Consider the following 22095-nt stretch of genomic DNA (forward strand, 5'->3'; position numbering starts at 1 on the left):
GCCTGCGTCATGGGAATTTTTGGCGGGGTACAAAATTTTATACCAATTCTATATATCTTCACACACAAATGGGGGGGGGGGGATCGTTTTGTTCGATTCACTTGTTATTGATTTTTAGTTTTGGTTATTATGTACAGTTTTTCTACCTACCTGTGGGTGATCGCGGCGATAGGATTGCTCTTATGCCTTTAGAATCGGTTTGGAAGGGGGGACGTGCTGTTCGCATTTATACAAGGTTAGTCGAGCAGACAAACTGTGAAGAATAAGGTTCAGTACAGTAACAATGGCAGTGGCCTGTGCAGTTTGGTACGTTTTATGTTAGCAAACATGAAAGTGAGCCTAGAATACGTAAAATAAACATATATTGCTTAAATAAGGCTGTGTTATATTGTTCCGCAAATTTTATCTGACCAAAATAATTTGAGTAAATAATTCGGTATAAATCGGAGGATTGGCACCTCTAGAGGTAAGTGGCTATTTTGAAATATTAGTATTGTTTTTATAGTATTATTATTTGTTGCCTATATTATCCCCCGGGAAGTTTGATATCCCTTCCGTAGGAGTGACTGTATTCAACACTGTACGTAAATTCAGTCCTTCTACAATTTAACGACTCTTACATGAGTCACATTCATTAAAAAAGCTTCTGTATGTGGTGACATCATGATAATCATGTTGACTTAACCCTTAGTAAGTGAGAAAAGAAGTTATTGTTGACGTAATTTTTACACCGCTCCTCCACCCCTCTCGCTGAAACGACTTCCTAAACACGGTCGTTTCGACGGCTTGGGAAAAGTTATGCCAAGTACAAGGTTTTCCACACCGATTTTCTCTTTTTTTTCGAACCCCTCTCCCCTCCCCCCGTCTTCAATTCTCGTCGATTCCCACGCCCACGTTCCTTCGTTCTACAAGACCTGGCCACACTCGATCGCGAAGCATTTTTCCCAGCGACGCGTAATCCGTGCGTGCGATTTCGCATGCTCTCACTCACGCAACCTACTAGGAGAAAGTGCGGCCTGCCAATTGAGAAGAGCTGATCAAAGAACATCGGATGTTTCCCGAAAGGCCACGACGTGTAACTCAGCATTCATGGCAGAAGATACATCGGGAGGGGAGGGGGGAACGGATGTTTTGGTATTCCCTATCTGGAGGGCTGCCACGTCCCGGAGAGGGTAGCACCAGTCCGGCTTAGGCCAAGGTAAAGCATGAGACACTCAGGGCAACTAAAACTGAATGATAACAAGGAATTAAAGGAAACAACTCATTTAACTCACTACAGAAGGTACGAACCGACATATATTCTGAAAACGTTGGCACAATACATTTCAGATACTTGATTAATTTTCCTTTTACAATTTCAAATTAAAATGTTTGTTTTCTTAATTCTTCCAATTTCTTCTTCTATGGAATTCTTCTGTGGGATAACGTCTTCTTTATATATATCTATATTTCCACAGGCTTCTTCTTCTATAGGCAAATCGGCTTCTTCTTGTATGGAATGTACTAATTGGCTTCTTCTTCTATGGAATAATAGGCTTCGTCTTCTAATATGAAATTCCACAGACTTCTTCTTCTATGGATTACTCGGCTTCTTCTTCTATAGGAAATTCCACAAGCTTCTACTTCTATGGAATAATCGGCTTCTTCTAATATGAAATTTCACAGGTTTCTTCTTCTATGGACAAATAGGCTTCTTTTTCTTTGGATTAATCTACTTAGTCTTTCAATATGCAATTCCGCAGGTTTATTCTTCTATGGACAAATAAGCTTCTTCAATACTTCGGGTCGCTGATTAGTACGCCACCGCTTAATACGAGCAGAGAAAGGGATAATCAAGGAGCGCCGCCTTGTCCCGCGCTCACCTTGATCCCGGTCTGGAATATATGCGCCTACACGGAAGTGCTTGGGGGCTGCCTCCGACTTGGCACCACTCCGGGGTGATATGCAAACGGCGCTGATATGCAGTCTGTAAGTTTAGAAAAGACAAGAGACGCGTAGATGAAAAATTGCGTAATGAGGGAACCTTGAAACGAACTATAGCTAGGAAGAAGTGAAAGTCTGAATCGATTCTAGAGAGCTAAGTGGGACACGCCATGGACCAAACTGAAGAGCGGTATTCTATTATTGGGGAAATGAATGACTCGAAGTATAAGGCGAGGGCTGAGATATCACTAATTTCAGTGAAACGATACAGTAAACCTAAGACACGCATGGCCTTTTTTGTGGTCCCTCAAATCTATTCCTCAAATGTGAGGAACATATTACCAGACAGATAATCGCAACTAGATCAACAGTCTAAAGTGGGATCCGAACCCGGAACCTTCTTCAATTGGATTTCCTCGTCTCTCTTAGGTCAGAATATAGGTGTGTAAGGAGAACTGAAGAAAAAACGTCCAAACTATGTTAAAAAAAGCAGGAGATTGGAATTGATACACTCTACTTGTTTTGAGGTGATCGCCTTCTGATGGCTTCTTCACGACCGAGCTGGCGCCTCTAGTCAAGGTCGACTGGAGATTCAAACGTCTTTGTGCCTTCGACAGAATCCGGCTCCTCCACTGGACAAGCAAAAGATTCGGTTTTTATAACCTTACAAAGTGAAAGACTGGACATGTTGCTTCTATAGTGCATGAAAATCGTGTGAGCCATGTCGGAACTAAGGCCAGAATTACAAGATGGCGAACTATTTTCCTAGACATTTCTTTTTTCTGGAAAAATCTTCACATTATATGTTTACACCATGTTCTGTGCCTCTCCCATGTGAAAATTCTAGATCCTCCTATGCTTCTTGAGGTAGATTGGATTGGCATCCATACTCTGGAAGGTAGCGTGATCTTGGCAATTGTCGATGATTAGTCTGGAATCGAAAAAAGAATCATCACGGCACATAGAGAGTTCAAAGAATCAAATGCACCAGACACACATTGCATGATGGAGGCTGGTCATGATTCTCACATGTGAGAGGAAATGGGACACGATCGTGTGGAAATTGCAGGAGCCTTTCCCATTGCTCCGTTCAGGGACCTATTTCTTTACATCAGCACGCTTCTTGAATTCCACTGAAATCCGAGTCACCTCCATTGTCAGTGTCAACATCCTGACAGGCATTTGTAGCGTATCCGGTCATTTCTCTGCGATTTTAACACGAGGCTGTTTTCTCGCACTCGCCTACCGGGCCGATCCGCAAATTGAATAAAATTGTCTCTTTCCTCAAGCGAAACGTGCCACTGCCTATCAAGACTTCGTGTGGGACGTGCGTGTGCGATTTTGGTTGCGTGTGTCTATCAGTGAACAAGCTTTCTCGTTCTATAGTCCGCGAGGAGTACGAGTTTTTTCCATCGAACTCATTGTCCAATGAGAAGCCTATCGGTGGCGCCTCAGCGACAGGTAACGGAAGCTGATTGACACTAGGGGCTAGCGACAGCTATAGCAACTTGTAGATACAGGCTAACAGCACCAAACCTGACCTGCCTAACCTCCTCACGTACTGCTAATAGCAGAAATAAACACGTGAATAGATTAGGCAAGTTACGTTAAATACTGCTATAACGTATAACGTAGCTTGCACAGCAACTAAAATATGTGACGGCTTAACAGCTACTGCTGGCACTATATCTCCTATACTCACGAGTGCGCTTCTAGTCATAGTTTCTGGCGTGAAGAAAATAGTTTACAGACTATAGCACAATTAGTTTATTTTTAGATTAGAGCAAGGATATACAGTGAACAAGCTAATCTTAAACAACTTACCAAGGTTATCAGCTGGATAGTTCTGCAAGCGAAGCATGAAATACCGATATTATGCCTTGTCTGGGGTGTCATTTTACCTAAACTATTCCACGTGAACAATAACTTGCGTGCTTTAAATGCTTACGTGAATAGGGTAGATTGATCAGGTTTGGTGTTCTTAGCATTTCCTTTCTTGTCATGGAAAGATGAGGACTGAGTTGCACGTCTGTACCTCGAGTCCCCTAACCAAGCATAATAAGTTCTCAGGCCGGTTGCAGAATTGTCCAGTCAATAACCTAACCCATTACATTCTTCGCCATGTACATCGACGCAATCCGTTGACAAATTAATGTATTATGCAAAATTATTTGTACTTGTTTACATTTTTATGTTTTCGTGCTAGATAAACAAGAGGAAAGAAAAGTATATAAATCTTAGATTTATCTGACACCTAATCTAAATACTGTTTCTGGCCTACTAACTCCGATTGCTGCATGGTCTTCTTTCAAGCGATTCTACTTCAACCTAAAACCGAAAGTGAACTCGCGTGTATGCAAATTCCATGTGGAAGCTTTATGATGGTGGTTACACTTCACATGCCGCAAGGACCAGTTTTTGTGCTCTACTTAACGATAAGAGAACAAGTCAATCCTGAACTGGCAAATCCTTTTGTTTGCAAATCGTACTGCAAAGTAAATCTTTGCTCGGAATTATAATGCGACTGGCTGCACAGAGTTCATGGCGCAATGCTTTTCGATTCATATGGATGAAGTGCAACTCGATGGGTAAGGTTTTTTTTAACATAGTGCTGAGAAAATGAAAGTTAAATTTGTTTTAATTCGTGATGCTCTTTTCTCATATTTCTGGACAGAATGTCGAGAAACAGCAACTGTCAATGAGCTGCTAGTCAAGCTTACTACGAAACCTAAATTGTTGAGCTCGAAATCCAAAATAAAGCATAAATGTTCGTTCTGCGAACACTTCATAGCATGAAATTTCGGCAACAGTTCGGTATATCGGAGGCACATTTCTTCATTTTTACAGAAGAAACTACTTACGGAAATAAGTTTCTCTAAGGTTTCCAACGTTCGTCGAGGTATTTTCTTTCATCGTGGAATCTATTTGACCGGGAAATCATGTATTTTTCAAGAGAAATGTCTCACCGACGCACAAGTACCATTGCTTTCGCTACGTGAACCGGATGCTGCATACGTTTGATGACGTAACCCCCAGTCAGTGTTTCCAACACCCTTTTTTTTAACTTTGCTTACCTAACCTAACCAAACCTAACCTAACCTTATCGGAAATGGTTCGTGGGGCTATCCGTCAGCTACCCGTGCATAATGTACAATTTGCACACGTGACGAACACGATAGTAGGTATTTTCGGTGGAGAAGGTTTGAAACACTGCATACCTACAACGGTAGTCAACATGTGCCCGCCATATTGTGTGTTACGGAAGCGAAAAAAAAGGAATATCAAAAACTACTTTCTATGTGAAAAATTGTGTTTGTTTTCGTGTAAAAAGCATAATGGCACCTTGAACTATGTTCCACAAAACACAATTGGTAAGTACGAACCATGCGAAACACAAAATATCCGATTTTAATGTGTCTCCGATATACCGAACTGTTACCGAAATTTCTACTTCCAAAAACTGAAAATATGTATTAATCTGCATACAATTATTTGAACCTTTATAATTATAAACATCGTAGTATTACTTAAATATAAATAAATACCTATATACTACTGAAATGTATGCATTAATAATTAAATAATAAGTTTACCTGAAATTGTACACGTACGCATCTCTTCTTCACAGAAATAACAAAACAAATACTATGACGAAAAGATTATCCGTATCAATCAGTTTAATGTCACTGCAAGATATTTGCAAAGAAGTATATTTTTAGTTGTCCCGGTCCGTACTGCTACTGTCGTTTGATTCACTCTCGGTTTGTGTGGCTTGAAAACCGGTTCCAAATTGCACACAAAAAAACAATTCTTTTTAACACTTTTCCGAAACGGAATCTTCGATTGCTGACCTAACTTCCTAGTTGCTAGATTCCAAGAATGTTTAGCAAACAAGGATGATTCTGTTTCCATTAGTGTACGATTTTGTGCATCAACTCAGATTGCAACTTATTATCACCAGGAAGAGCAATACCAATTCCTTTTTCGTCGAAGTTACGTCTCAACCGGTCGCGGAATACAACCAACCATGCCAACCAAATGTTCCTCCTTCTCTCTTTCTCCGTTGTTGGCGCTAGTGATTTGAACACGTAATGAATGAGGGGGGGGGGGAAGTCAAGGAAGTTAGCAATGAAACTATACTTTATAAATAGTGCTATCAATAACAATACGGTCCTCTTGAACAGGAGGGTTTGTTTAACAGTAACACTGAACATGTTCGAAGAAACGTCTTTAAAGTACTGTTTTTCAGGGGAAGTTCTTTGATGTAGTGTGTATTTATTTGTCCAATTCTAGGTGAAACTGATGTACAGTAACTGATACAATTTGCTAAGCGTCAGTCAACATCTGTTCCGCAACGAATTGAACAACCAAATTTCTCGGTTCCGTACTGTTAGTGTCTTTTCCAAGAAGGCGTGTTTGAAGAAAACCTAACCTATTAAACTACAGCACCGTTACTTTAAATGCTTTAAATACGGAAACAACTTCATTGACAAAGGAATTTATTGAGCCGCAGTAAGGCTGTAACCTCAACGTTTACACGATTTTTACGTCATCACTCATTGTTCAAAGCACAGGTCGTGTTAGACATATGGATTTCTTATAATTCTTACACTGGTATGAAATTTCTGAATTTGTTTACTTCGTATCAAAACTCTAACGTGGCGTGAATCACGAAAAGATACATGATAAACCACGCAAGTAAATAAGTAAGTAGATTTAATCCTAACATACGCTATTGATACAATATTTTTTTGCCAGAAAAATATTTCGGATGCTATACAGCAACAAAATATTCCGTGGACCTTAATTTGCTTCCATAAAACGCTCAAGAAATGATTTAATAGACGTATTGCCTGATAAATTTATGCACGCACGAACACACGCCTGATTCCCGTGCAAAGATTGAATAATAAGTGCGACATTTATCCAGCAGGTAATAAAAAACAAACATTCCGGAGTGATTTAAAAGCCTGTGTCAACATTTATAAGCCGACGGTTATCATCTTACACACCATTGATACACATTTTTGTTAATTTGTTAATACATTATGCATTTCGCCTTAAAATCGTTAACATGCTTTGGGATATGCTATTTGGCTATGGAAACAAAAGAGAGAAACAGTTCTCCTCCTTACATTAGTTATATCTAATTCACATCACTAAGAAACATAATCATATACGTCGCATCGGGTGAAAATACATAGTGGTTCAGATCCCAGTTTAAACATAGCCCAGTCCCGATTAGCCTTTATGTGCATAAAGTCGATACGCGGCAAACTCTTGAAAGTGCATGGGCAATGATACAAATGCAATTGATAAAGCATACAGCTTAAGCGGTTAAATTACTTTAACTTGTATAAGATTTAGGACGTGTATTAACTTTAGTATGATATCTCCTTTCCTGGAAAATGTGTTCAATACAATAATCTTGACCAATGATGAGGACAAATTACGTTTGACAATTCACCAATCTGTGCAAAATATCTGTGTATTTATTTTGTTTATTCGAAAATAGTTCATGATTTGTAAATGGTTCATGTTCGCAGTAATTTTGTGCAGTGGCAATTTAAATGAACATTCTGTTATGGTTTATAAAAGCTCATTTCAGCCATAATCATAGAGAAGGATGGTTAGCAAACGTGCAAATGGGAATCAAGATATGGAACGAAACGAATGTACACTCCACGATACTGGTACCGAATCTTATCAAGAGAAATCAATGAAGAATACCCGAAAAAAAATCTACGGCTCTTTCCCTGCTCACAGCTAATTAAGAAATTACTAAGCGTGATTATTTCCCAACATCGTGATTCTTCTCTGCAGCAGAAAGAAAAGTCAAGAAGAAGACGGATGGGCTTCTGCATCCCTTGATTGCCTCTGCGAATCACGGATCACTTGATGCATGACTGTAGAGTTGAAATGAGGTTATGAACCACTGGCAATTTTTTATTAACATTATCAGCTCTCATGTTTAAGAAGGTGAAAGTAAACCGGTGTTTATGCAACCTCCAAGGGGAGACATGCGTGTATGTGGACCGTCGATGAAGTATGAATGTCGTAGAGTTCTGCATCGCTGTTATCAGGTTTCGCAACATTAAGGTTGATTTCTTGAAAGTTGCTTTCCAGTTCGCTGACGAAGCCGGTTCCTTGCTCATTCGAGATCTGACTGGGAGATAAGTTGCACAATGATCCCAATGAGCTTCAAGTTGCTAGTTCAACTACAAGTTCTTGTGCAATACGTGCATATGATCAGTTTTTCATACCACGTTTGTTTCCTGTAGAATCTGTAACACGTAAGACAGTAATTTTGTACAGTGGGATCCATGAGTATTACCGTGCAAATTGTCCATCACCATGTTCGTGCACTTTATTTGACCCAATAAGAGCTTCAAGAATTTAAAGAAAACTCAAAACAAGCTGTTAACAACTTCTGCACCAACATACAAAAAAATCCATCGCTTAAAAACACATAGGATGTAAGAGAAAAATTAATGAAAATAGTAATGGACAATCTGCACGGAAATACTCATGGATCCCACTGTGTAATATGTTGTCCTAGGTGATTCCAAAGGCATCGAAAACTTTGATACCTTTAAATATGCCTCAGGCCTTTAATTTGATATGCAAGCACCTTCACAAACATGGAAGTCCGGCATATTATGCCTTTCCACTACTTAATGACAAATACATTTATGACAGCAGACTGCTTTTGTCTTTGATAGAGATTGGCGATATTGCGAATTTATACACTAATAATCCTCTAATTGGAATGTACGTAATTGTGAAAAAATTAAGATAATACCTAATACGTATGTTGGATTTCAAAATTCACTACCACACAACTCAGCTGGAACCAAACAACCTTGAGAAGCAATAACAATATTCAGAATCAGAAAGATTTAATTCCTGAGGTGCATAGACGGTTTTAAGGCATGGTGTGTTTATAAACCAACATTTGGCTCGTTTAAAGGTTGTGCCATCAACCTCCTGTCAGTGCGGGGATGCTAATCAAACACTCCACCATTTATTTTTCGAATGTCACTTAAGGCAACAACACCGAGACTCTTTATATAAAAACTTACAACACGCACAGGTTCCATTTCCGATATCCTTATCTACATTAATATCTGAACCTCGTACTTGGAAACTTTATAGTTTCGCTCGAAAACATAGGTTTACAATCTAAACAGCTATGACCCTCACGATAAATTAAATCCAAAAGACCTCGCAAAGTCGTTATATCATAAGAACAGAATGGACAACAGCACTCAATACTATACTATAATAGTATAGTACCTGAACTCAGCAACTTTGGCTAGAAATCGCAAAAGTACGCGGTGTGAGCCAAAAATGAAAAGAAGAAGTGATTAATATAAATAGTGATGTAGCCTGTGTATTTATACACTGATATATTTTATACGTCAACGTAAGTATATACAGCCTGAGTATATTGGAGCACATCCTTTTCCTTCATGACATATACTATATGTACTTGTAGTTAGCAGTATGTTTTAATGAAATGAAAGATAATTAGTAGAGAACGTTCTTTTTAGATTTCTTGTAAAGCTGACCTCCACGGAAGTTTCTTTATAACAACTTGCTCATGGATTTTTATGAGATGGCATTATTTCAAACTCGCCGCCAGGCGGCAGTAATTGGCCCTGCGTTTGCAATTCTGGAATGAATCTTCATTGCAATCCTTGAACACGCCACTGTATACAATCAAGCCACAAAAAAGAATAGCTGAATCACGCCTCTCACCATAAGACACCAAATAAACGTCAAGGTGGAATGGCCAAAAATAACAAACTTTGAAAAGAAAGAAGTAAATGCAAACACGATTTGTGGCACTTAACTTTACTTGACGCTCGTTTAACTTAGGTTTAAGATAGTGTAAGTGGGTTACAGGGATAGAGAAACTTGGTGCTCTTGTCCACGATTTAAGTCGTCTCCACTGATAATATTATTCAAGTAAATGTTGAGAAATCATGTCCAATCATCGTGACTTTCGCGAACCTTGTCTGCAACCCGGTATTACGAGATGCTAAAAGGTTCTGAGACATTCCTGCCATGCGAACGGCTGATTGCGTAATATATTTTGACACGTGAGCATCCTTTAACTTATTTTGAAGCTCGTAAAAAACGAAAGTGGTAACGGGCCATGACAATTCTTCTTTACATCTCCTTTGTGTAGATTCTTGCGTATGGTCAGGCCTAACAATAACTGCTGTTTTCTTTGAAAGAGATGATGATACCGTTTTGTAGATAGTGTACGGTGATGACGCAAGAGGGGGACAAGGGTATGAACGCCCCCTAACGCCCTCGGCCTTCCCACACACTTTCTTTCTGGTGCCGTCGCTAGTTGGATAGGACAGTTGACTGTGATTTGAACAATTTACCTCACGAAGCGAGTTGAAAATAGCCTAAAAATAATCTCACTTTTTTTATTTTACCAACCCAATAACTTGATCTGATACATTATATTGAAACAAAATGAGAGAGGAAAAGAGAGGAGAGGAAGGAATGGATCACACAGATTAAAAACATTAAATTAGAAAAAAAGCCAAAATAAAGAAACCGTAGATAGAAGAAAGATAAAAATCTAGAAGAAAAGTAAGAAACAATTTGGAAAAGCAACGAATTTTAGGGCAACTTTATGCACAGATAGGCTAATCTGGATTGAACCTAGTTAAAAGTGGGATCCGAACCACTATATGCCTCTACCGGGTATCGAACAGTGGCGGCTGGCAGCTAGTCTGATGGGTAGTGCCAACGTGATCAAGAAATCGAAAAAAAATCGCTAGCATATGTCATAGAAATCTAACGAAAGAGGTAATTTTAATGGAACTTTGTTTACTAAAATTGCAGACAAAAATTCAAAGTTCCTAAGATTGCTTTATATTACTTCGCATTTGTACTACTACTACGATGCCAGGGATCACGGGTTCGAATCCCGGCCTGGCCATTGGTGTTCTTTATGAGTGTTCACTCATCCTTATCTTCGCGATTAGGATAAGTGAACACTCACAAAGAACACCCATGCACAGGCCGGGATTCGAACTCGTGCATGCTGTGCACGGAGGTCAGCCAGAGTTTCTAGGAAATAAATACTACTATTAAAATTTCGACGCCTGTCACCTATACCACTTGTTTTTTAATTAATAGAATTGATGTTTAAATCTGGCTTGGGACGGCCAAGTTGTTTAACTTTTAATTTAATATCGTATAGTACCTTGGAAAACGGTGTATGTGATAATGCTCTAATCTGACTCATCCATCTTTACTCACTACCCTTTCTTTCACACACCATCGGATACTTTCACTTCACTAAAAAGAAAAACACTGAGACACCGAGTCGATCACGGAATTCTCGCCTTGCTTTGTTTATAATTTGCAATCTCAGCACGGCAGACGGCACATCTACAATCGATGTTACTAACAACTAAAATATGATTATCTGCTAAATGAACTGTGGATCTACAATTTTTAAAATTCAATGCAAGAAATTGAATTATATCTCCAAGTGAAATTCTTATACTGATAGATTTTCGTGTGATTTTTTACAAATATTAAAGTAAAAAATCCCCATGTGATACGAATTCCCTTTGATATTTAGACAATTGTTTTTTACAGAAAATGTCTTCAATATTGTCAACCTCAGTTGCAACACGTGAGTGTCTGTGTGCGTGAGAGCAAGGGATATTTTTTTTCTTAAGGAAGAAATCGATAACAAAAAAGTCTGGATGGCTCTTTAGATGCATCTATCTAAATGGTTATATACATTTGGGAAGATATTACTTTCGTTCTTCCCAAGTATGCAGGAAAGTATCTTTCTCGAGAACGAGTATTACAAATCGGTCAGGATTAGTCACTTCTCTATGAAGTTTGCAACTACGCGTATGTCAACACAATGGCTGGTTGTCTTATGGCTACCACCTCCTTCCTCGTTTCCTGCGGAGACTTTTTCATGCCTCCGCGCATGCCTCTGCGCACAGGCCAGACTATGCTGGCCCAGAGCAAGTGAGAGAACAGCTGGGGATGCGGCGCAGGAATTGATGCGACCCTAAGCTCGAACGCTTACAAGATTCGAATCTCCTTCTTCGTAAATGTATATTAACTTAACTATATTTCCGCGAAGCAAGTGCTTTTTCTGAGGTAGAGCCATGGCACGGCGGCTCTCCCCTTAGAGCTGGTATCGAACCTAGGACTCCTTGATCACAACAAGCAGGCGTTACCACTGCATCGGGGAGGCCCTAGGTAAAGTAATGAAACCAAAATAAATAAGTTCAGAAAAAAAAGAAGCTGGAAGAACTCAAAGAATAATTGTAAAACAATGTAACTATTGTTTTTGTAGTAACAAATGCTATAATTTTACAGCATTTCTCTGCTTTTTCCTCCGTGCACTGTTTCTCTGTACATCGAGTGTATATCGACTTCAATCGAGTACTGCTAAAACTGCCTTTTTATCCTCTTTTCACATATTTGTCGATTGTTGTATTGATCGACCTTATACAGTTAATTTCTGCTAAGGTCCGAAGCATCCACAGCGTAACTGACTGTATTGTTTTTGCTCACAGAACCAACGCGAAGAACTGTAGAAAGAATTGTGCCATGGATTCTGTGCTATCTTACGGACACCATAACGGTCCTCTGCAAGCCACCGAAAGGGAAAAAACACAACATGTAGTCTCATTGTTGACATTTTGCATTTCATGGTACACTTAGTGCGCAGAAAGGTCGAACTATGCAATAACGGGCCAGCAAGCCATGCAGCAAGTTGAGCAATTGTCGCAAAGGCAGCGACAAACGAAAGTAACTCCTCAACGGTTTAAACCGCTCTGAACGACTCCGTTTTACAAGCAATACAACGCAACCAACGTCCAAAAAGCAACGGATGGGCCACTTTTGTTTCCCCATCGCTGGTTCCTAAGGCCGTTCGGTGGCGCCACGCTTCGGTAGGCTCGAAAAGACGAACAGTTTGGCAGTTGCTCTGAAGCAGATTCCTAGACCAGCTGCGAATTCACGAAGCAGAAATGTTTCCACAACTTCCTGCCAGTGTTGTTTTATACAAGACGCCAATTGAGAAATCGCCGTTGGATAAAAGTTGCAGCTGGTAAAGGAAAATGTAAACAATGAGAAAAACGTGACAACACTCTAAGCTCTTACAAAACGCTTGTTCTGCAAAAATGCAGTGGAAACCGTTCAATATCAAAGGACATATCCAAGGAAGGTCCGGACCCCCTCCCGAAAAATCTTACGAAGTACATAAGTTAAATAATGAAAATGCACATGTATTTATTGTATAATCGATGTTATTTATTTCCTCTGAACTTATTGGAAGGCAAAGATTATAGCTACTGGTCATACGGCTTTGAAGGACAATACTAAAGAAGATTTGTGCACATTAATACTTACGATAACATGGACTGGAAATTTACCTTTTGTCAACTGGATATAACATTATTTTTCGTTATTCAATAAATATAAATTCTTTGTCTTTTTGAGCAGTTGTTTCATACACATTTTGGTGATCTTGAGTACACATAAACTAGATAATGCGCACATACCGTTATATCTCTATTCTTATACTGTCTTCTTATCCATTCATGTAATAATAACAATATTAATTACTTTATATATATATATTAATAGTTAATTTAATTTAATATAGTTATTATTATTATTATTACTGAGACAATTGATTCGGATAGTCTATGATGAGGGGAGAATAGATGTAGAGATAGTGCAAATAATGCGATAAACACCATGCTCTTGTAGTATTTTTTCTTACACGCTAATTTGATAAGAAACTGAATGTTTGCTAGAGAATCATTCACTAGACAACTGCAGGAAAACATAACGATACTTTCGAGAAATCGAATGACCACTTGAGCGGAATCAAAGATCAAATCGATTGGGACACTATGGTTCATTCCAGTGTCCAGACTTTCAACAATGTCTGAGTTTAATCAAACTTCCTATAGTCGACTGGAGAGTGGTATTGAACACACTAGCGAAATGCTTTTGTAAGACTTTAACGAGATGTACCGACCGTTGTGACTTGTGAACGAAAGTATCCTTATGAAATGTGCAAAAAACTTCTTTATATTTGCGTCCTCCTCCGTGGCCGTGCGATCTAAGGCGCTGTGCTTTGGACTCCGACTGCGGGACGGCATGAGTTCGAGTCCCGTCTTCGGGTTCTCGGCCTGTGTGTAGGACCGGTGGCAACCCACCATCGTGAGGAAATTTGGGAAATCTCCTATAATGGCTGGGGGTTCGACGTGCTGACCCCACGTCACCTCATTACCGGTTGAAGATCTCCACACCTCTAGGTAGGATTGTGGGAGGGAGACTGCCAGTCAAAGCCCTTATGGGCTGTAGAGCCACGGGTTATTATTATTATTATTATTATTATTTATATTTGCTTCAGGGCATCTAAAGATAAGTTCCAAAATCGTAAATGAAATTAGTGTACTTATATCTGAGAATGTGTTTCTTCTATGCAGTGTTAAGCTGAAGTATACTGAGAAAATGTTCTATCTACTTGCAGATGCCTGGAATACAGCGACTAATCTGCGTGGCGCTGCTGTGCTGTATGTGCCCTCGCAGTATCGTGTCGCAGTCCAACTACGCAAGCCACGGGAACAATATCGAGTATGTTGGAGAAGGGCTTCCCGACACAGCCACTTTGGACGGCAAAGTGACGAAACTGGACGACATTTCCCCTATCATCTTCCTCAACAGAACGAAGGCGGCCCTGAACTGCGCTGCGGGGTCGATGCAGATCGAATTGAAGTTCGAACGTCCTTTCTACGGCATTGCCTACGGTGACTTCGACCGTAACAGCGCCTGCATGGTCAAGGGGAGTGGTGACTACAGCTACCGCCTGGAACTGCCTTTGAAGGGATGTGGAACTAGACAGGTAAGGACAAGGCTTTATAATTAGGACTCTGAAACGGAAAGTCTTTAAAATTATGATCTATAAGCTTGACTTTTGTCACTTATCTTTAGGCTGGTGGAAAATTCACCTTGCTTCCACCGCTTCTTCTCAACCAGGTTCTGATCCTTCTCAAAGTGTGGAAATAACTGAAAAATGCATTTACAGACAATATACAAGTTTCTAATAATTTCCTACGTTTACTCGCTTAAAACTGGAACAGGTGAAAAGACTCATTCTTATATCATTCATCAATCATAAACACAATACATCATCACGATCACAATTAGCACGTGCCTTTAACACGAAACACGGAAGTGTCCATTAAAATTCACTCCAGTCCACTCACTAAACGCCATGAACTCAAAAATGTTCTGCGATCCTTGTTTAATCTCACCAAGTTGTTCGCAACTCCCGTTCTTTACCGTTTGTTCAAGCCACCCCATAATCTTGGTCCAGCGAGTTAGAAATGAGACGTCACCAGCAGTAAATTATGACGCAATTTGAAATCACGAGTTAAATTTGTTTAACTAATGGATCTTTCTTCTAAATAACGTTGTCTGTGACACAATAGATATTTAAAAGAAGTTATAACCGCTAAACTAACTTAACAAGAATATAAATCATTGCATTGAAATTTCCCATAAATGATTTTTAAAAAAAGGTCACGTGCTTGTGACAGTGGAATAATTCGACAGAATCGGATGTTACGTGGTTTGAACTGCTGCAGCTAAGGAAAATATAACAATTAAATGCAAATGTACTAATTTACAGCTTCCATTCCTTCCTATCTGTTTTATTGTCTGCATAAAGTCTCCAAGAAGAGAAAGCATGCATCTTCTGTCTGCATTTGAACCAAAGCAAACCATGCTGAATTTTGTAGAGATAAATATGATTACATGCAAAAAACGTCCGCGAAAGAACAAAATGCAGGAATAAAACCTACAAATGATTTTAAAGATGTGTCGAAATACTGACAACTGATCAGTAACCCCAAAAAGATTTTAAAATTTTCCTGATTTTTTTTTCCCTTCTTGCCACAAATACTTCCTGAATTTTCCTCGTTAAGAACAGCGTGACGACACCGGGTTATCATAGCTATGCACGACAGTCAGCGAAGATGTTCTGTGTCCTCAACTTTCAGGACTGAAGCAGTGTCTTAGTCTGTGGTTGTAAACTTATTAGTGTCCAACATATGAAACCTCAGGTTTGTAAAACACAGTTTTTCCTAGAAATTCACTTACTACAGCCTAACTTTGTCGCTAGAAAAGCGGACATTGAGTGGAAACTACTTCTATAAAATGATTGCAGTGAGGATGAAGTCAAACATTCATATTTGCCCCAAAAAGAACCGATTAAGCGGAGAGGGAGGAAGTGGCTATAGCCTCCTCCGTCGAGACATCTAAAAAGAGGAATTATCCCACACACAGAAAACTAAATGCACCAGAAACGCACCGATTGATGCACTAAAGCGTGTTTTATGGCCTCTGCGAAGAATCAGGTTTATACTTTGATGCATTTTCGTGCACCGTTTGTAAAGGTAACGCCCAAATGCATCATATAATGCAAGTGAGTATTTACTTCTATGTCGAGCTGTACTTTACAGCGCCTTGTACACGATCAAATAAATCATGAACAAGTCCTTGAATTGAAATCTTAAAAGGAAATGACGCTAGACACAACGACATTTTTCTCATTGGTTCCAAGGTTCGGTCGAAGATCCAAGTCTGACTGTTGACCAATCAGAGCATATGCTATTGAAATCGATTATCGAAAAGCGACCTCTAGGTTACGAATGCAGTTGTAATGGCGGCCGGGTGAGATGCAATCAATGTATCGCTTCACATTTTAAAATGACAATAACAATTCAACCGAGAGGAATAACGTTTCGAATTAAATGGTTTTAGGTAGAGAAGAATGGCGCAGCTTAAATACATATTTAACAATGATTACTGCGTGTCATTCTTTAGAATGAAGGGATCTGAACCAGTTAACTGATGGGGTGATGTAAACTACTCATCATTCATCCTCTTGATGAGACCACTCGTCATAGACATGACGAGTTATTGCTTGGCATGCGAAAGGTACAAATTACACAAAAGGAATTAAACTACTGAAAAGACAATGGCAACTCGTTGGATTTTGTGAACCGTTGAACCTGTATCATGGCTGGGTGTAGGATAATTACCTGTCTAACTGAAGTCTCTGAGCTGAATGAAAATAGCGAAGTCCTCTGTAAGCTTCTAACTTGTTGACCAAAGCGTGCTTCCACTATCGACCTCCTGTCTTGCTGACCTCCTCTCTCTACCAACTCAATTCCCAAAGTCCAGTCTCTTCCCAGCTTGTCTCACCTCTATATTCCCTGGCCATCGAGCTCTTCCTCGATGCCGAATCGCCGAATCGTGTTTATTATAATTGCTACCATGCAAACCGCTGACACCAAACCCAGAAGTATTACCTGCTTCCTGAATACTCAGGAGGTTTGCATGGCACAACACAATGCATTGTAAACATGCCTAAGAGGCTTGAGACAGCTGAGAAAAACAAGTGAATGCCCTGGTCAACATGAAGCGTTCAGAGAGACTTAATAAAATAAACATACAATCCTATGGATTGATACGTTCGCGCCCTCTAGGAAAAATTTTCTTCTTTGAAAATTTAAAAGTCAAATCGCAAAGCTTGACATGACTCAGGTTCGCCAATTCCATATATTTTCTTAAAAAACCCAAATATACAAAAGAAAATCCACCAAAACATAACTTCCCTTGTTTGCCGTAGCCTGAAGGAAAGAAAAATTTTTATTCCCTAAACTCTATAATGAATAATACCCTTAATACTAACAAATTCGTATGTTTATACGATGTAAAAAACAATAATATATACTATTATAGGACTAGAAATCACAAAAGTTCGTGTCGTTAAGCGAAAAAACTCTTAATGTACCACATTTTGTGCGTACGTACTGTTTATTGATTACTGTACACGTATGGAAGAATATTTAAGTATTTTTCAATTGTAAGCACCGTGCACTCACCATAGACGGTGTAACTCGATGTGTATTTCGTGCTGTATGTATTATATACATTGTACTCGAGAAAATTCATCATCTCACTTCTTTCCAGTTTCTAATATGTCCTACTTCTCCCTTTGGAAATAAAATTATCTCTGTTACGGCTAATCGCTTATCTATTTATTTATTTCCATGCCGTACACACTGCCACGTCTTGGTCAAATGTGAACTTGTCCAAGTTTCTTTGATCGTGTACATGAGCAATTTCAAACCATTCAAGATTTCCAATAGGAACGCTGTTCAACGACTTCCAATTACGTTCAATTCAACGACTTGTTCTTGATTAATTTGATCGTGTACAAGGTGCTTAAAACATCAATTGATGCATTTTTTCATTATCTTCCTGCATCTTTCTCTATGATGCACTTGAAGTTTTTGTCTTAGCTACAGACTTCATCCATTTTTTCAGCTGATGCATTTACTTTTCTATCTGTATTTGTAACATCTATAGAAACGCCATCCGAGAAGGCATATCTAACTAACACCAAATTTTCATTGAACCTAGCGGGTGGAAGTTAAAAATAAGAGGCTACACATGAGAGAATGACTAATCCGTGACTGTATTTCTCTGTAAATTAGTGTTGAAAGACAAGTGAAGAGAATTTTCAATTAAGAATATTGAAATCAAAACTTTACTTTCATTCTTGTATTAAAATTACAGTCGATCAGTGCTTAAAAGGTTGAAAACTGTATGTACATAAATAATTAAATTTCACAGTATACATTTTGAAATGAATATTGTGCAATGGTTTTTCGAAAATAAACCCATGCAAGTGCCCGAAGTTTCGACTGCATCAAGTTTTAGTGTATACTTTGAAATTAACTACTGATATGTGATGTTTTATGTATCTATATACAGCACATTTGTTTTATTTTCCTCCCTGAACAGGATCCACAACGTGTCTTCACAAACAATATCGTCGTGCGGTTCCATCCAGGATTGGAGATGGACGGAGATGAAGTGATCACAGTCGTCTGTCGGTATCCACCCCCTGTAGCCCCGCTGCCCCCTGCTCTACCGGCCCCTATGTAAGTATATCCCTAACCTACCGTAGTACACAGTTTCTAATTTCTCGTTATAAATCGATAACCTTAGATTCAGCTATTGAGTTTGTGGTAATTCTCTTACTCTTATATTACGTGAAAAGAGATACTTTCTCTGTATCCGAGACAATACTTTCAATAGCCTCAGTTAGAGGCACGTATGTAGAAATATGTTTCGGGGGGAGGGGGGGGGGTCGGGTTCCGAACCAAGTGTCTCAAAATAATTAATAATAATCGTTTATTTTAAGTGTTGAGCACAGTATGAAACCTAATACAGCACTAAGTCAAATACAAAAGTACAAAGTTACACGAATCAAATACATAAGCTGTAGAATAACATAACATAACAAGTTAGCATATTTACACTTCAAGTTACAGTTTTCAATGAGATCTATTATATCTCTGATACTAATAATTGTTTATTGTTATATAATATCTGCAATTAACTGTGTATTGTTCTAATAATAATAATGATCATATTTATTGAAGTGATGATAACGATTAAACAACCACTATGTTATACAAAATTAAAAAAAATTGAATACATAATTATAAAATAAAACAGTGGATCCTACAATTTTATACATCAACATAAATTCAAATTGTAGGTTTCAACAAGATCAGCTACTAAACCTCTTGCCTTGTTTAGGCATGTGAGAATTGAGATATACCTATGGGAATATCTGGGAATTTTATAAGCTATATTATTCAAAAAGTATTCACTGTCAACTTGGAAATTTAATATCTTCTCTACAAAATTTAACCTTTTCATTTTTCTTCTTTCTTCTAAGGAAAACATATTCAACTGTGATAACCATTCAGAGTAATGTTGGTCATAGTAATTTTTTTTTAAACTAATAACCTGATAAAAAGTTTTTGAACTGATTCAACTTTTTGAAGGTGACTGGTTGCAGTCAAAAACCATAATTCATTCGCATATTCAAGAATAGGACGAACTATCGTTTTATACAGGAATATTAAGGTATCTTCCTTTTAAAAAACTTTCCATGAGAAAAATATATAACCAAGCATTCTCTTTGCTCTTTTGCAAATGTGCACATCAAATATGAGAGAGGAGTCTATTACTATTCCTAAGTCTTTATGACTGTCGCACACTTGGATTTTATTTTCATAAATAAATAAAATAGTTGGAGACTATATAATGATGATGATGATAATAATAATAATAATAATAATAATGTTTAAACTAAAATAATTATAATTATATGAAATTAATTAAAATAGTATTAATTAAATTATTCAAATTAATTCATATTATATTTTCATTACATGAATAGGTAAAAGGAAGGTGTTACAATAGTGATATTACAGCACATATTCATTATCTAGCTTACGTGTAGTTAAGAAAAATTAATGTCTAATAGATAAAGAATTGAATATTTTTTAATATAAAGAAGTACCTTAGATCCAGTTGCCGAAAAATACAGTTCCTGGTGATATTTTATGAATGATATAAGTGGTAATAAATCTTGCATAAATCTTCTTTGGTATTGTTATTTAAAGTCGTATGATCACAATATAATCCTTGCCTTCCAATAAGTTTGACAGAAATGAGTAACCTTCGATTAAACAACAAGTATATTTTCATTATTTAACTTTTAGTTGTTTTATTATTTCATTATTATCATTATTTAATTTTTGTATTTATTAAACCTTTCGGTAGGGGGTCCGGACCTCCCTAAATACGTCCTTGCTTCAGTTGTAACGGTAGGTTCATATAAACTTAGTGTTTATCATCACAAGTAAGGGCTTAAATACTGCAGTATATATATTTCTAACTTCAATTTGTATTAATAGACATTCCTCTATATATCTACACACAGAACTCGAAATGAATCAACCCAAGCTACATGCACTTTTAATACATCTATGGACACAGTTAAATGTGTAATTTTGTTATCTTTATCTTATCTTTTATCCTTGGGAAGATAGTAGATCCTGATCTTCCTAATGGATGCATCACAGGGAACAGAATCTGACAAAAGTACCCTTTTATACATTTCTGTGTGTATTTTGACACACCAAATAGTGCATCATTTGCAATTTATGTACGTTAATGTGTTATTGGAGTCAACATATATGCGACAATTGACACGCTTCGGGTTCTGTGTGTAACAGCTCTAGTGCGAATTATAGTTTCAAAACAATAACTGTATTCCTAAATTTTCTGTAATATAACATAAAAATGCGTACGTTTCCTTCAATCCACGCTTTCTTACACGAGCACAAGCACTGGTATGTTTGTTAGATAAACGTCATCAGCCGTAGGTTAAGGATCTCAAGATAGCATAAATAATAGTCGGGTCCCGGGTTCGATACCCGATGGAGGCACATGAATCCACGACTTTTGCGACACCGTCGTATGCGACACTAGCATTTCTGCCGTCCTATGCGACACTGCATGGAAAATATATTCCATGACAGTTGCGACACCGTCATCTGCGACACAAAGTGTAAATAGCTTCCCGTCACACTTTATCCAGGCTTTGGACTGGCAGCATCATGGAAGCTGGTGTGTTTTTTAAAACCTTTATTAGATTTCCTTCACACTGGCATCATGGAAACTGGGTGTTCAAAAGCTGGATGTATTTATCCTTTGTCAATGACGGATTGTTTAGATCCCTTGTCAGTATAGGAGCAGACTGCAATCCCTTGTCAATGTAGAAATGTAGAATGCGTCGTTTCTCTTGAAGTTGAACCAACATCTTACTATTTTCATTCTATTTTCTGAACGTACGCCATTCTCCTCAAAAAGCGCTTAAGGCCTCTATGCATTTCATAGTCGGCAAACGCTCTTTGTATTCTCTCATCTAATGTAATGTACTGACGTCGTCTACGTTTCCCTTTAAGATTCAAGGCCCTCCTGTCACACAAGCAGTCGTTGTACACAGCTTCTAATCTTAAAGTCTCACTAATTGATACACGTTAGGACTTGACTTTTCCGTCAATACATTAACTGTATGGTTCCATCCCTCGACTGCATTGTTAGTGCTGTGCTGCTGTTGGGAGCAGTTCCACATGGAAATGTTGAAAACAGAGTTGTCCATCCACTGTTCAACGAAATAATCCAAAATTTTTTTCAATATGTCGTGGTTTGGCA

At 38.3% G+C, this 22095-nt stretch overlaps 1 protein-coding gene across 1 annotated transcript in view; it reads left to right on the forward strand.

The window, feature by feature from the left end:
- pot (zona pellucida domain protein papillote) overlaps positions 1-22095 on the forward strand; it is a 139839-nt gene that overhangs the window by 107791 nt on the left and 9953 nt on the right. Inside the window, exons 3-4 of the mRNA XM_083110111.1 lie at positions 14474-14845; positions 18820-18959. Of these exons, the coding sequence (XP_082966237.1) occupies positions 14474-14845; positions 18820-18959 (512 nt within the window). The remainder of the gene's footprint in view (positions 1-14473; positions 14846-18819; positions 18960-22095) is intronic.

Source organism: Lepisma saccharinum, chromosome 23 (genome assembly GCF_977018435.1).
Source record: "Lepisma saccharinum chromosome 23, izLepSacc3.1, whole genome shotgun sequence".
NCBI lineage: Eukaryota > Metazoa > Arthropoda > Insecta > Zygentoma > Lepismatidae > Lepisma > Lepisma saccharinum.